Raw genomic sequence first — 14,170 nt, 5'->3', positions numbered from 1 at the left:
GCACCAGGCAGATAGTTTTGAAGATGACCAAACTTAAAGTTCAACAGAGAGAACTGTGGTCAAAAGGAAAGCCAGGGAGGCCAGGGCTCCAGTTCAGCTCCTCTTCTTCCTCCCACCGAGATAGCTGTCTTGCCTTTGAACCCGAGGATCTCTCTCGCGTGTCCAGTCTGCTCACCGTTGCGTGGGGAGGGACAGTCTGGCATTTGTAGCTTTAGGATCACTGGCTCTAAAGTCTGTGTTATTACTGAAGGGTAGCGCCAGGGTGGGTAGGGATGTTCCCCTCATGGGATTCTCCTGCTCGTTTTGACGTCTGTACCCTTCAGCCTGGATTGCTCGTTCGTGCTCACTCCGTCTAGGCCGAGGAATTCCTCCAGCGGGCCTCCGTCACTGGGATCTTCCTGCAGCTCTGTTTTGATGATGACACAGACTTCCGCTGACTCCATTTCTGGCTGCTTGGAATCCGCACTACTTTGGAGCTGCTCCTGCCTATTCACCCTTGTCTCTGAGTAGGCCCCACATCAGCCTTTGTTCTGGCCAGGCCATCCTCCTCACTCCCTCATGGAGAGGCCACCACGCTCGAACATCCACATCTCATGGCCCACGCTTTATCTCCCTCTAGAAGATTGTCTCCTCACCTTTCCATTTACTGAATATCTACCCACCGCAGAATGCTAGTTCAGACTTCTATTTCCTCCCTTCTTCTCTCCCTTTCTCTCTCCTCTCCTTCCTTCTTTCCACAAATTTGAAGGCCTGCTATATGCCAGGTATTGTTCTGGGTCCCAGGAGCATGCTGGTGAACCGAATGGACACATTCTTCCTCTCAGGGAGCTCAGTCTCCCTCTAGAAGCCTTGCTTTAGTAACGTCAGTGTCCTCTGCTCTTTCTGAGTCCTCAAAACTTCTACTTGTAGCATTTATTCTTAATTTCATGGACTTACAGTATACAATAACAAAAATTTATATAATATAGAATTATATATCTTGCATAATTTTCTAATATGTAAGTAATTACATAACTTTGGAAAATGTATTGTATATTTTGATCATGTCTTTACAATTATGTTGTAAGTTCCTTGAGAACAGGGGCCTTCAGAATACTTCAGATGCCCTCATTCTACCCTTTAAGACTCCTTTGCAGGGGACCAAAAACCCAATGCAACTGTTTTAAGCAAAACATGAATGAATTGGCTCGTTTGACTGCAAGGGCCCGGGCCAGGGCCAGCGTCTGGCCACGGCTCGATTCAGGGGCTCAAACTCCCTCTCCCCCTCTCTCCGCTCTGCTTCCTCCAGGTCAGCTCCATTCTCGGAGGAGCTTTCCACTCATGGTGGCAGCAATCTCCGTCTCTCCTTGCCCCCAGATCTTGTAGCTCCCAAAGAAGGCCTGGAGGTAACGTCCACCATCTTGGGAGAGGGCAGGGCTGATTCAGCTTTACCAAACACACATGGACTAAGAGGAGGGGAGGACATGGATGCAGGGAAGGAAAAACAATCAATATCTCTCACAGCCGTATATTCTGGAAGCTTAGTAGCTATTTGTTGGTTGGTTGTTTGGATTATCTCTGCCTATGAGTATTTCTGTGTTATACTCAGTAGGGTAAAGTAACGGGGAAAAGGCCGTTAGTCACACTCTTTGCGGAAGAATAATTGCTGTTGTTTAGTTTACTGAAAGTAGCTTGATGGCCTTTTCTTGCCGAACTAACTATGCATAGATAGTAACAATGTCAGTCCCCGAAAGGTGTGGTGCGGGGAGTGGACTGAGGGTGGTGTGTGTCTCTCTGCTCGCTGCTCTCACTGCACTGTGTGCATACTTGGTTTATTTATATTATTATTTCACGTTATTTGTTAGAGGTTTTTTTTTTTACTTACTTCCTCCTACTTCCCTGCAAACTCTGAGGGAGGACTTTTGTCTTTCTATTCTCAGAGCACCTGGAGGGTGCTCAAATAAATAGTTGCAATAAGGGTAAGTAAAAAAGAACGTTGGCTTGGGAGCCCAGTGCCCTGGGTTCCAGGCCCAGACCTGCAGCCAGATAGCTGTGTGATCTCTGGCGGTCCCTTTCCCCTCTCTGGGCTTTGGTTCTCTCAGCTGTCCAACAAGGCTTTTTAAGGCCCCTCCAGACTGTGTTTGTGGAGAGGCGAACCTGCAGGGTAGGGAGCGAGCCTGGCAGGCTGTGCCAGCGTTTTGTCTCCTGGGGAAGTTTGGAGAGGGGGCTGATTACTGTTGTGATTAAGAGGTCCTGGTGAGAGAGATGCAGGGTCCAGCCTGATGAAAGCCGCACTTGTGTTCTTATGTAACACTTGCTGGCAAGGAACTAGGAATTGATACTCCTGGGACGGCTGAGCTGACATCATGTGTTTGTGACGGGCTGAGCAGGTGAGGCAGCTTTTGTGGAAGAAGACCAGCGATCAGGCCAGGTTCCCACTGGGGCACCTGGGCTGGTGTCATGCTCCACCCGCTCTGAACAGAACCTGTGGGAGTCGTGGCTCCTGTCCCCTGGGTGCTGGCACGTCCCGGGGAGGGGAAGGACGTGGCTGTGTTGCTCTCCTGAAAGAGTATGTCTTTCTCCCGGCCTGCCGCCCACCCCCATTTTCTCCTCAGAAATGTGGATTCATAGGAGGGGGTTCCACATGACTCGATCACAGAGCGTTCTTGAAGAAGGAGAGGAGTTTTGACAGAGGGAGAGAGACTGATATCCCTGGAATGAAAGCCACAGGCTGAAGAAGCCCCTGTGCTCTGTGACCGGTGTGTTCCCTGGGTGTTCTCTGAAGTGAGGGCAGTTGTCAGAGGACCGTGTTGCCTGCGTTGGCAGGTGTTACATAATTTAGGGTCTGCATGAGTCTCGGCGTGGCAGGGCCCTGGCTTTCTGTTAGGTGATCAGTATCCTATTAGGGCTGGTTTTTCTTCCAATCTCCTCCTTGTTGTGATGTTTCAGCATCTTTCTGAAAAAGGAAATGAGCCTCCTTCTAACTCCTGGGATAGGTGTGGTTAGGATCTCAGCTGTGGCCAAGCATGGACGAGGGGTCAGCACTTCCCACGGGGAGCTTTGCTGGACGTGTCTGCTCATTCAGGATTTGAACTCATGCATAAAAACGTTGCTTGCCAGGTTTTGATCTGACACCCTTTGAAAAGGATGCATTGGTGACGCACCAGTGGAGTTCAGTGTCACGGCCAAGCCTGCTGTCCAGAGGGGCAGCTTCTAAGATTTGCTTTAAGCATATTCACTGCATGGGGCCAGCCCCGTGGCCGAGTGGTTAAGTTCTCACACTCTGCTTCGGTGGCCCAGGGTTTCGCCAGTTCGAATCCTGGGCGCAGACATGGCACCACTCATCAGGCCATGCTGAGGTGGCATCCCACATGCCACAACTAGAAGGACCCACAACTAAAAATACACAACTATGTACCAGGGGGCTTTGGGAGAAAAAAGGAAAAATAAAATCTTTTAAAAAAAAGAATATTCACTGCAGAACTGAGATTCAGCCCATACAAATGGAGAAATGGGAGCCAAGAATTCGTTCCTCCTTTGGGTGCCTATTTGTTGGGCCACTTTCCCCTTAGCTGGCAGAATGGTGCTCAACAGAACATGCTGTTTGGTGGGGTTAGTTTTTTTTAATGAGATATAATTCACATACCATAAAATTTACCCTTTAACGTCTACCACTCAGTGGTTGTTTTTAGTATATTCCCAAAGTTGTGCAACCATCATCACTATCCAATTCCACAATGCTGGGGTTAAATTTTGACTTGAATCTCTGAATGAAATCTCAACCAAAGGTCAACTCTGATTCTCGGGAAACTTGTTCTAAAACTTTGGTCCCTTTTGCAAGGGAAGCTGCAGTTTATGTTCAAGTGTCATTTTTAAAAAACGTAATAGAACAACGAGTCAAAGGACATTGAATTCTTCTTAGGCTTGTTGCTTGACTTTGGCTGCTACTGAAGAGTTTGAAATCTTTGGTCTTCAGGTGGGGGCTTATTACCATGGCTTTGTTGTAATAAGGAGTATTCAAAGCAAAAGCAAGAAGACTGTCTTTGCTCTCTTTCTTCCTTTTCTTTGACAAGCTGCGAATCATTAGGGTGGGGCCGAGGCCGGCTGGTTCTCTGTCACCATCACCCAGCACAGGGTCTGCCATGCCGTAGGGGCTCAGGAAAGATTTGCTGAGTAGATGGGCTGTTAGGTGCCCAGGAGAGGTCACTTTTGGCATATGTCACTCCAGGTAGTTCATGGTGACCTCTGTACTTTGGCTTTGTGGATGACCACGGAACTCATTCGTATGCCTGAGATTCAGCTGCTTCTAGAAAGTGAGAGCTTGACTACTTCCCATGTAATTCTAGGAGCAGAACCTACAAGGACCCCATGACCCCCAGCTCCCAGGAACTCTCATCCAACTGTGATCTGGATTTGTAAAGCCTTCTTGAGTTGGTATGGTGAGGCACAGTATGGGTGGTGTGCATCTGTGTGCGTGTGTTTGAGTGTGCACACGTGTGCACGTGCATACTCACATAAGCACACAATAGAATTCCTCCATGTTTTTATAAATTGCCCCTTTCTTCTTTCTGCCCTTGTAGTTTGTTGGTAGCCCAGGGTGCAGAGGGGCCTCCAGCCTGGGCACACAGCCCAGGCATGCTGGCATTCAGTGGCCTATTGTTTCTTGCCCCTTACGTGCATGGACAGAGGACTGGGGCTGGCACAGCTGCTTTCTTGGGGACCATTGTTTGTCTTTGCAGCAGCAGCAGCAGCAGCAAAAGCCTGAAGCAGCACATTTTGCCCTGGACAGAACAGCCATTCTGGCCTGGAGCTGGGGTGGCTGGGGTCTCCCTTAAATGTGTGTGTGGGAGCTCTGAGGATGGGAGCCGGGGAGGCTTCTCCTGCCAGGCAGGCTGCAGGGAGGGGAGATGCTCAGTGGCGTCGGGTCACAAATCAACCACAGTGGCAGGTGGTACCTATTAGTGGAGACTCTTCTTTTCCTGGATCAGGGGTGAGGGGATGGCTTTCTCACCCGCTCTGCCCTCTGGGCTTACTGGCAGACCTCAGGGTGTGCTCACAGGACAAGACAAGCGCTTCCTCAAAAGCTGCCCTGGAGAGTCCATCTAGGAAGCAGAGGAGGGATCCAGCTGGGCTGTGGACTAGTCGAAACCTGGGCTAGTTAGTGAGTCACTGTTCTGGTGCACACGTGACTCTGGGGGCCTGAATCACCCCTCACCTGGAAGATGGAGAAGGGGCATTCTGGGATGGGAGCCATAGAAACTGATTTCCCCAGAAACACCTTCAGACTCCACACTCGTGTTCTGTTTCTTTTGTTTCCTTGCCCCACTGTAACCTCTTTGACAAGTCAGACACACCTTAATTTAGCTTCCACCCCACCTGTACCTAATTGTATGACCCTTTCGTAAACGACGTTAATGAGTTCAGTTTTCTTATCTGTGTAGTCAGAGAAATTGAGGATCCCTTATAGACTAGTTATGAGGATTAAATGAGGAGGTGTATATAAAGGCCCATAAAGGTGTTTAGTAGACACGTGCTCCCTGTCCTTCGTGGACCTGGAGGGAGTGCCCGAGGGTCGGATGCTGTTTTGGCTCACTGCCCACTCACTGAGGCACCTGAGGAAGTCAGGGTGGAATTCTGTGCTGGCTGGATGTGCTCGGGGCTCCTTAGATTGGTTCACGTATCTCAGAGGCCTCCGTGAAGCGCTCATGCCTTGGACAGGACAACCCTGGAGTCATCTATCTGGAACTTCAGGAGGGTCACGGGAATTTGCCTCACCTCCCCTTCTTTTGGCAGGGAGTGATCATTAGCCATTGTAGCCTGTTCCTTTCTGCTCCTCTGGTCAGTGAGATTATTGAGGTGAAGTCTAAAGTGAATTACGGGTGACTCAGAGAGGGCTGACAGCCCCATTGCCCATCCATTGCCCGTCTTGAATATCTGGGTGCCTGGAGAAGATGCCCTGATTCTTATTTAATGGACAAGCTGTAAGTAATATCAGTGAGTGTTTTGAATGTCCTCTTCACCCACAGACTGCCCACCCGGTGGCTACTATTGCCAGCTTTTCATCAATAGAAAGGAGGGGGACAGATGCCTCTAGGGGTAGTCTCGACACGGGCTGTTGTGTTTAAGAGGCCCAGAAACCCCTGGCAAGAACCAGATGCCTAACATGCCCTCTGCGGATCTTTCCCCTCAGCACTCTTGTAATCAGACTCCAAAAAACACAGAACAAGAGAGCTTTGATGAGTGATGAGGTAGGCGGCTTTTCTGCGCAGCCTTCTGTCTGCTTGCAACAATCCCCTGGTGCTCAGTTTCAGTTCAGGTGAGGTTACTGCAGGTCTGGTTGGCGTTAGTCGTTGGCAAGGGGGAGGGGTGGGGACAAAGAAGGTGAGAACTGTACTTACAGATCACCTAAGATCACCCACAGAGGACCAGATACTTGTGCTGCATCCTGATATCTGTAAAAAACAGAAACAGAAATGAAGATGGGGATAGATAACGGCTCCCCAGCTACTTCAAGGTAAAACCAAATGCACCATTTGCCCATCCCTCATTGCTTCATAAAAGGAGTGGTTGGCAAACCTTTCAACTTCATAGCCCTGATCCTGGATTTGCCTCTGATTTATCCAAAGCTCAGATGAAAATTCTAGATCCCCCTCATGCATTACATAGTGTTAGACAGCAAGCATTGTTACAACTCTAGTATTTAGGAATGAATTTGGAGCATGCATAAGGAAAGGCATGATAATACAGGTGCTCTTTTTCTCTGAGATTGGAGTCACTGTCACATCCTAATGCACTAGAGCTGAGCAGGCTCGCAGAAGAAGGAAGTGAGTCCATTCTGACTCAGGTGGGATTGGACCATCATTGCAGCAGGATCCGCACTGCAGGCCTTCTCTGAGCTGAAAAACAGACCGGCTTTGGCAGGCTGCTTCCTGTGGGTGCCAGGTCTCTTGTCAGTAACAAATGCAGGATTGCGTTTGAGGCAGATCTGATTGCATCTGGAGCTACCATTGTTGCAGTTCCAGAGAGGGTGTTTGCTGGTTCTGTACGGGGACTTTGGCCAGCTAGCAATCTGCCGAGCTAGAGCTTAACCAGAAATATTTCTAGCTTCACACAGCAGAGGCTCTGAGCATCAGTGAGGATGAAACAACAGAGATATGAGTGATATTTGTTGATGAAAAATCCGCTTCTTGAAGATTGACTTAATTCTGTGATATTGGAAACTACGGGATCTGATTGACAGTGAGTAGTTTGCTTGCCTAGAAGTCTTGGTGCTTGTTTCGTTCCTGATTGCCACCCTCTGCCCTTGGGAAGGGCCTTTTACATCTCCATTAAAATACTCTGACCTCACCCTACTTCATGAAGATGCTGAAAAACATCTTGAAATGATAGGAGAAAGTATAAAAAGCAGGAGCTTAGGCTCTAAAGTCAATCTGTCTGGGTTTGAATCCCAGCTCCACCACTCAATAGCTTGACTTCTTCGGAAGTCAGTTTTCTCTTCTTTAAAATGGGGATGAAAGTAGTACTTCCCTAATAGGATGCTTGGAGATAACTCCTCAATGGTCTGAAAAGAGTTGGTGGAGTCTTTGGAGGTACCTTACACCATATGGCCAGTTTAGGGTTTGGTTTTCTTTTTGAAGGTTTTAAGTTCCCCAGAGGACAGGGAACAAGTAAGTAGGAGGGGTAAATGTTGGTATGTGTGTTTTTTTGTGAGGGCTCTCTGTCTGATTGTTTTACCTTGTTTCTGTTGCAGAGATCCGCGCTCAGCTCACAGAGCAGATGAAATGCCTGGACCAGCAGTGTGAGCTCCGGGTGCAGCTGTTGCAGGACCTCCAGGACTTCTTCCGGAAGAAGGCAGAGATCGAGATGGACTACTCCCGCAACCTGGAGAAGCTGGCAGAACGCTTCCTGGCCAAGACGCGGAGCACCAAGGACCAGCAATTCAAGTAGGGACTGCGCGGCTGTTACTGCTTAGAGACCTTGGGAATGGGGTCTGACTGAGACAGAGGGAGGCAGGGTGGGCCACCTACATCCAACTGGATCCATGAAACAGGAAACCCAGTGACTTCAGATTGGCTGAGAGTTGAGAGCCCTCAAGGACTTCTCTGTTTTCACATCAGTCTTACATGCAGATCAGAATAGATGATGAACCATGCTAATAGTAAGAGCAGACACTTTTATAGCCCTTGCTAGCTGCTAGGCACGGTTCTAAGCGCTTTACATATGTTACCTCACTGAACCTCCACAGCAACTCTCTATGTTGGTTATTGTTGTATCCCCAATTTACAGACAAGTAAACTGAGTCTTAAAGAGGTTAAGAAGCTTGCCCAAGGTCTCTCACATGCACACACACACACACACTCTCCTAATAAATCATTCGCAGAGCTGGAATTCAAACCCAGGCAGTCTGGCTCCAGAGTCTGTGATCCTACCCATTTCACCAAACTGCCTTTAACCAGGAGAAACGAATGCGGTGGTAGCCATACATCTAAACTCTGCCCAGCAGTCCCTTCCTTCTGCGTTTACGATATTTTAAACCCCTGCCCCTTCACTGCTCTCACTGCCATTGCCCTAGTTGAGACCATCATCACCTTTGCCTGAATGATTGCAACGTTGTGTCATCTATAGATGAGGTTCTCAACCCTGGCTGCGCATTACAATTCCCTGGAGAACTTTTTAAAAATGCTGAAATCTCAGCCCCGGTCCAGACTCATTGAATCAGAATTTCTGGAAGTAGAACCTGGTAACAGGACAATGTCAAAGCTTCCCAGATGATTCTAACAAACACCCAGGGTTGAAGACCCCAGTGGATAGCGTCTCCCCGTTCCAATCTGCCTGATCCACTGTTATCAGATGGAGTCTTCCTGGAGGTCTCTGGGGATCAGGCAGTTTCCTTGTGCAGTGGCTCCCCATTGTTTGTGTTCTTCATGCTCAAGGTATGGTCCCCAGTATGGGCACCAGCTGGGATGTTAGGAATGCAGAATCTCGGGTCTCAGCCCCAGATCTCCTGTTACAAAATCCCGAGGTGATTTGTGTGCAGGTTAAAGTTTGAGGAAGTGCTGCTCTGTTCACAAAGGTGTATGCTCCCTGGCTCGGTCTTCAAGCCCCGCTGCCTCTGGCCCCGACTAGCCTGCCAACCTTATTTCCTGTTTCTGTCACTATACCTTAGCCAACAGAACCTTAACTCCAGGGGGCCTTTGCTCATCCCGTTTTTTGAGCTTATGTGCCCATCCTTCACGTCTCTGAACGTCTAAGCCATACCCATGTTTTAAGACCCATCTCACAGGCTCCCTGTTCCAAGAAACTTTTCTCATTCTTCCAGAAGAAAGAATGTTCTCCCTCTTCTTAATTGCTACAGCATTTTATTTGTTCTTTTATTAGGGCATTCTGCACTGTCTGCCTTATATTACCTTCCCTCGTGGACTGTATAAGCTTTTCTGATTCATCTTTCAGTCTCCCACAGTGCCAAGTGTAAAAGGTGGCATTAACAGTTGCTCACTAAATATTATTGGATGAGTAAATGAATGAATGAATTTAAGAATTAATGCCAAGTGAATTTTATCTTATTTTCCCCCATTTTCTATTTTTGTTTATCGTCCAAATAATTCGAGACACAAATTAGCCTGTATAAGCCAGCACTGAGCAATGAATATGGAGGTGAAGTTCGAGGAGAACATATGCCACTCTAGCCATCGGCCAGCATGAGGATTTCCCCCAGATGTTTTGTCCTCCAAGTCCCTTATCTTTCTCAAGTCCTCTTCTCTTTATGGTAGGCAATCCTGAGAGAATAAAAGGTTACTTTAGTATGTGATAAATGAACGTTCGGGGACAGGAGTCACTTGCTTTAGAAAAATGATTCAAGGTTGGATTTGTTCTACTGGTAAGCTCCTCCTAAGTTTAAAATAGCATTTGATTTTTAGTACTGTATCATATTCTCAGCTAAGGACATTTCACTACAAATTAAGGTACAGATGTGCTAATTTCTAAGTCATGTGAATTGCTCTGATTAAGATCACATACATGGAATACGGTGTTTTCTCCAGGGCTGGAAGAATTGGTTTCCCTTCTCATAAAGCTGGAACCTGGCTTCATTTTTCCCCAAACAACCAGTGAGTATTTATTGAGAGCCAGCTGTGTGCTCAGTATTGTACAGGCATTGGAAGATGCAAGAGAAGGTTGTTGTGTGTATCCATAGGGGGCCATATCTGGTTGGAGAGAAAAGATTTTTAATACAGGAAGCAGTTAGAGGATAAAGTAATAATGATCTCATTAAGAGATCTTTGGTATTATATAGGATATGGAAGTGATAAAAGGTCAGAGATGCATCATCGGAGATAGATAAAGGATCTGGAGTAGTCAGGAGAGTGTTCCTGAAGCAGCTGGGACTTGGCTAGGGTTTAAAGGTAGATCTGTGCAGCAGAGGACAGCATGTGCAGGTGAAAAGCAGAGACATGCTTGGTGGGGAGGGGGTGTACAGGCTAGTCAGGGATCCGGCTTCATTAAAAGGAAGGTTCTTACACATTCATTCAGTAAAGGTCCGTGGCACATTCCTTGACCTCCTTCAGGGCCAGCGTTGTGCCTTGGGACGCAGAGTGAACCAGGACTGCCTCGTCCTTGTGGCACTTCCAGTAGAAGGAGGGAAGAGGCATTAAACAGGTCACACAGTGAGATGAGTTGAAGTAACTGTTGCAAAGTGGAGGTACAAGGTGTCACCAGAAGTTGTAAGAGGGGGACTTCTCTGCTCCTTCTGCTGTAACTTTATGACTAGTTTACTTTAATGGCTTCCTGTCTGAGCGTATCCCGAGTAACAATCTGCTTGTTCAACAAACCCCTTTTAAATATCTGCTGGGTACTGTGCTCTGTGCTGATTCCTATGGTGACTAAGATAAACTCTGAAATCCTGGATGTCAGGGCAGAGAGGCATGTAAACAGTATAATATGAAAAGGGTTTTAATAGAGGTATGAGCAAAATGTTATGAGAACACAGATATTTTCAAAAGCTATGGAAGATAAGGTAAGATGAGTAGAAGCCAAATGATGGCTCTTTGACAAACAAGCAGAGGAGTTCAGATTGGATGTGATAGTGTGGTAGTGAGCCCTCTGGGTTCTTGCTTGTGGAGAGAAACATGAGGAAAAATGTGATAGAAGAAAGAATTTTTATGCCAGAGAAGGCCAAGATGGAGGTTTTGGGGGTTAATCCATGTGCAAAAAGAATGGAGGGGAAGGAATGTATTAAAGAAATATTCAAGAACTGAACAGGACTGGATAACTGATTGTGTAAAGAACTGCAGTGGTCAGAGGTGACCTGGTGTTTCTAACCTGGCAACCTAGAAGAGCTGTGGCATCTATGATAGAGGTGGACATGTTGAGAGAAGACCCGTTTTGAATGGTGACGCTCCTCTGGACGTGTTGGGTTTGGGGCAGTGGGAGGCCTTCAGGCATCCAGATGGAGATGTTGTACTACTGAGGTAAGAGGTTCTGACTGGGAATGGATAGCAGAATCTTCAGTATAAAAGTGGTTGTGGACGATATGAAAGTATACGAACTCAGGGAAGAGAAAGAGAAGAACAGACAGCTAAAACCAGGACCAAAGGCTTGGGCACACCCAATGTTAGGGAGTAGTAAAAGTTACTAGAAAGGAGGGAAGAGGAGGAAGGGAAAGAGGGAAGGAGAGAGGGGGAGATTTATTTTTAAGCAGTTAAAAGCGTAGAAGGTAAGGTAGGATGGTGTTGTCTGACAGAGCTGGAAGTCTTTCAAGTAGATCTATAGAAGTTAACCCCAGCAATTTCTTCTTGACACTCTCCCAGGTATAAGGCATTGTGAGAGATGCAGAGAGGACTAAAATGAGCCCCAAACCCAACAGCTTTCAACCTTTGAGAGTGAAACATGAAATTGCTGGGTTTCATGGGTCAAAAAATGGTCATTACATAGTGGCAATTTCATGTGGTACAGCCTCACAGAAGAGGAGGTGAGACATACACACAAATGCTTTTAATATAGGCAGGTTAGCGAGAAGCTCAGTAAGAGAGTCTAGGTAACATCCTGCTTTCATACATAATTTATTCCTAAAAATGTACAGGAAAGGCAAATGGTTGAATGTCAAACCACTGTTTTACGTGGAATAGGTGGCTTCCATTACTTACTATAAGTATATTTGTGAAATTCTGAATTATACCTCACCCGATGTGCTTTTAGCATTTTGAAGCTTGTTTTTAATTTTCTTCTGTTTGCCACAATCAAACCCATGGTCTGCCTGCTGAAGTCCAGTGAGCGCTGGAGTCCTTGTGGTGCTGCTTTCCACCCTATCTCATTAGTACGGTGATGAGACTCTACTTCCCGACGCAATACTGGGAGCAGCGCTTTCAGTTTGCCACTTTCTACTCATTTCTCTTTTGCAAAAGGCAACCAAGTATTCAGATGTTTGGGCGCACAGCGTTACAGTGTAGAGACAACCGTGCTGGGAAAACTGAACCGGCACTTGGCAGGAGGCACCACGAGGCCAAGCTTGAAACATTTGTTAGCAACTGAAAAAATTGACATTTGTGGCCCAGGAAAGGCTTTTGTAGGCATGTCTGCTTTGGTTAGGGTATAGGTTTGGCTGCTGTAATAGACCCCAAATAATAGTGGCTTATACGAGATCGGGGTTGATTTCTCTCATGGAATCATCTGGGCGTTAGCCACCCAGGCCCGTGTCAGGCTCCTTATTCCATCCCTAGAGTGTTTGTCCCTGTCTGCATGACCCAAGATGGCTCACTGCCTCCATGTCCCCATTCCAGCCAACGGGAAAGGCATAAAGGCAAGAGGCAGGAAGCATCCCTACTCTTTAAAGGTACGGTCTGGAAGTGGCACACACATCTCTTCGGCTCACCTCTGCCTGGCCGGGACTTAGTACCTGGTTATACTGAGCTGCGAGGAAGGCTGGGAAGAGAGTTATTATTCTGGGTGACCGGAAAATAGAGTTTCTATTAATATGAAGAAAGAAAAACATAACAAGGGGACTGTTAGTAACCTCTGCCACATTGTCTGTGATGTGTGAGAAGGCAGGTGTATGAAAGGCCGTGGCCACCCACCCGTACAAAGTGGCACAAGTACATGAGAAGAGTGGGCTTTATGGTGGTGAAGCTGAGCGGATGGAAAATGGAAAAACAAAAGTGCCAGTGCTAGGCATTGGTTCTACAAGCTTAATTCAGTTGAGACAATGCAGAAGTTGTAAAAGGAGGTTAAAAAGATGGGGAAGGGAGCATTTTAGGCAGAGAGAACAGCGTTGGTGAAGGCAGAGAGTTGGGAAAAACAAGGCTGGCGGGTAACTTGTCTGTTTTGCTGAAAAACAGGAATAATAAATGTGAAAGTGACATAAGCCTGGAAAAGTTGATAGGGACCAGATTACAGTGGTCCATGAATGCCAGATGACAAGGTTTAGGTTTATTCTGTAAGCATGGGGGAGCCTTGATAGTTTTTGAGCAAGGAACATAATTATGGATGGCTGTGCTTTGGAAGGGTAACTATGGCAACAATGCATAAGGTCATTTGGAGTGGAGAGACTGGAAGGAGGACTCCTGTTCAGATGGTATGGCAATGGGCCTAAGGTTAATGTGAGCCTAAACTGAAGTCGTGCCCTTGGAAACAGAAAAGATGGCCAAATGTGAGGGCAAGAATTGACTGAAGTCAAAGAAGCTGGAACAGAAGAAGGGCTGTGGGTTTCCTGGGTCTCTGGAGTGGCAATTGTACTATATTTTCATTCAGCTGGTAAAGTGTAGCCTCAATTTTGCTGACTCTAGGGCCAGTCCCTAGAATAGTTCATTCTCTGCCCGGAGCATCTCAGCGGGCACTCGTCACCTCCCCCGGAGCTGTAGCAGCTGTTGGCCCAGCAATGCCATGAATTTGTCTCCCTGTGCTGCCAGGAGAGCAGCTGCCAGCAGCAGCTCTGGACAGACGCGTCTCAGGGACATGGAAACTATTCAGCTTGGGATGGGGTGGGTAGGTTGGCCAGGGCCAAGGTCGGTCCACATGGATTCGTCCCACCCCTTTTCCAGGCCAGTTTCTCACCCTGGCTAGATGTCAGCCTCATACTGGGTTAGGTTGGGTATTTTGTTTCAGTTTTAAGTGACGGCCGTTAGGCACAAATGTTACTGGACTGCTTTTTTCATCTTCTCTGGGACAAGTTCTTACGCTGGAAGCCATCACCCTGTCACTC

General features: G+C 47.3%; 1 protein-coding gene across 12 annotated transcripts in view; it reads left to right on the top strand.

Annotated features, from left to right (window-relative positions):
- Positions 1–14,170, top strand: part of SRGAP2 (SLIT-ROBO Rho GTPase activating protein 2) — a 236,382-nt gene that overhangs the window by 83,808 nt on the left and 138,404 nt on the right. For all 12 annotated transcript variants that reach the window (XM_014829094.3, XM_044758283.2, XM_044758282.2 and 9 more), the window contains one exon: positions 7,730–7,922. In XM_014829094.3, coding sequence (XP_014684580.1) covers positions 7,730–7,922 — 193 coding nt within the window. The remainder of the gene's footprint in view (positions 1–7,729; positions 7,923–14,170) is intronic.

This window comes from Equus asinus, chromosome 25 (genome assembly GCF_041296235.1).
Source record: "Equus asinus isolate D_3611 breed Donkey chromosome 25, EquAss-T2T_v2, whole genome shotgun sequence".
In the NCBI taxonomy this organism is placed as follows: domain Eukaryota; kingdom Metazoa; phylum Chordata; class Mammalia; order Perissodactyla; family Equidae; genus Equus; species Equus asinus.
Note: the sequence above shows the minus strand (reverse complement) of the source record. Positions and strands in the feature narration are given on the sequence as shown.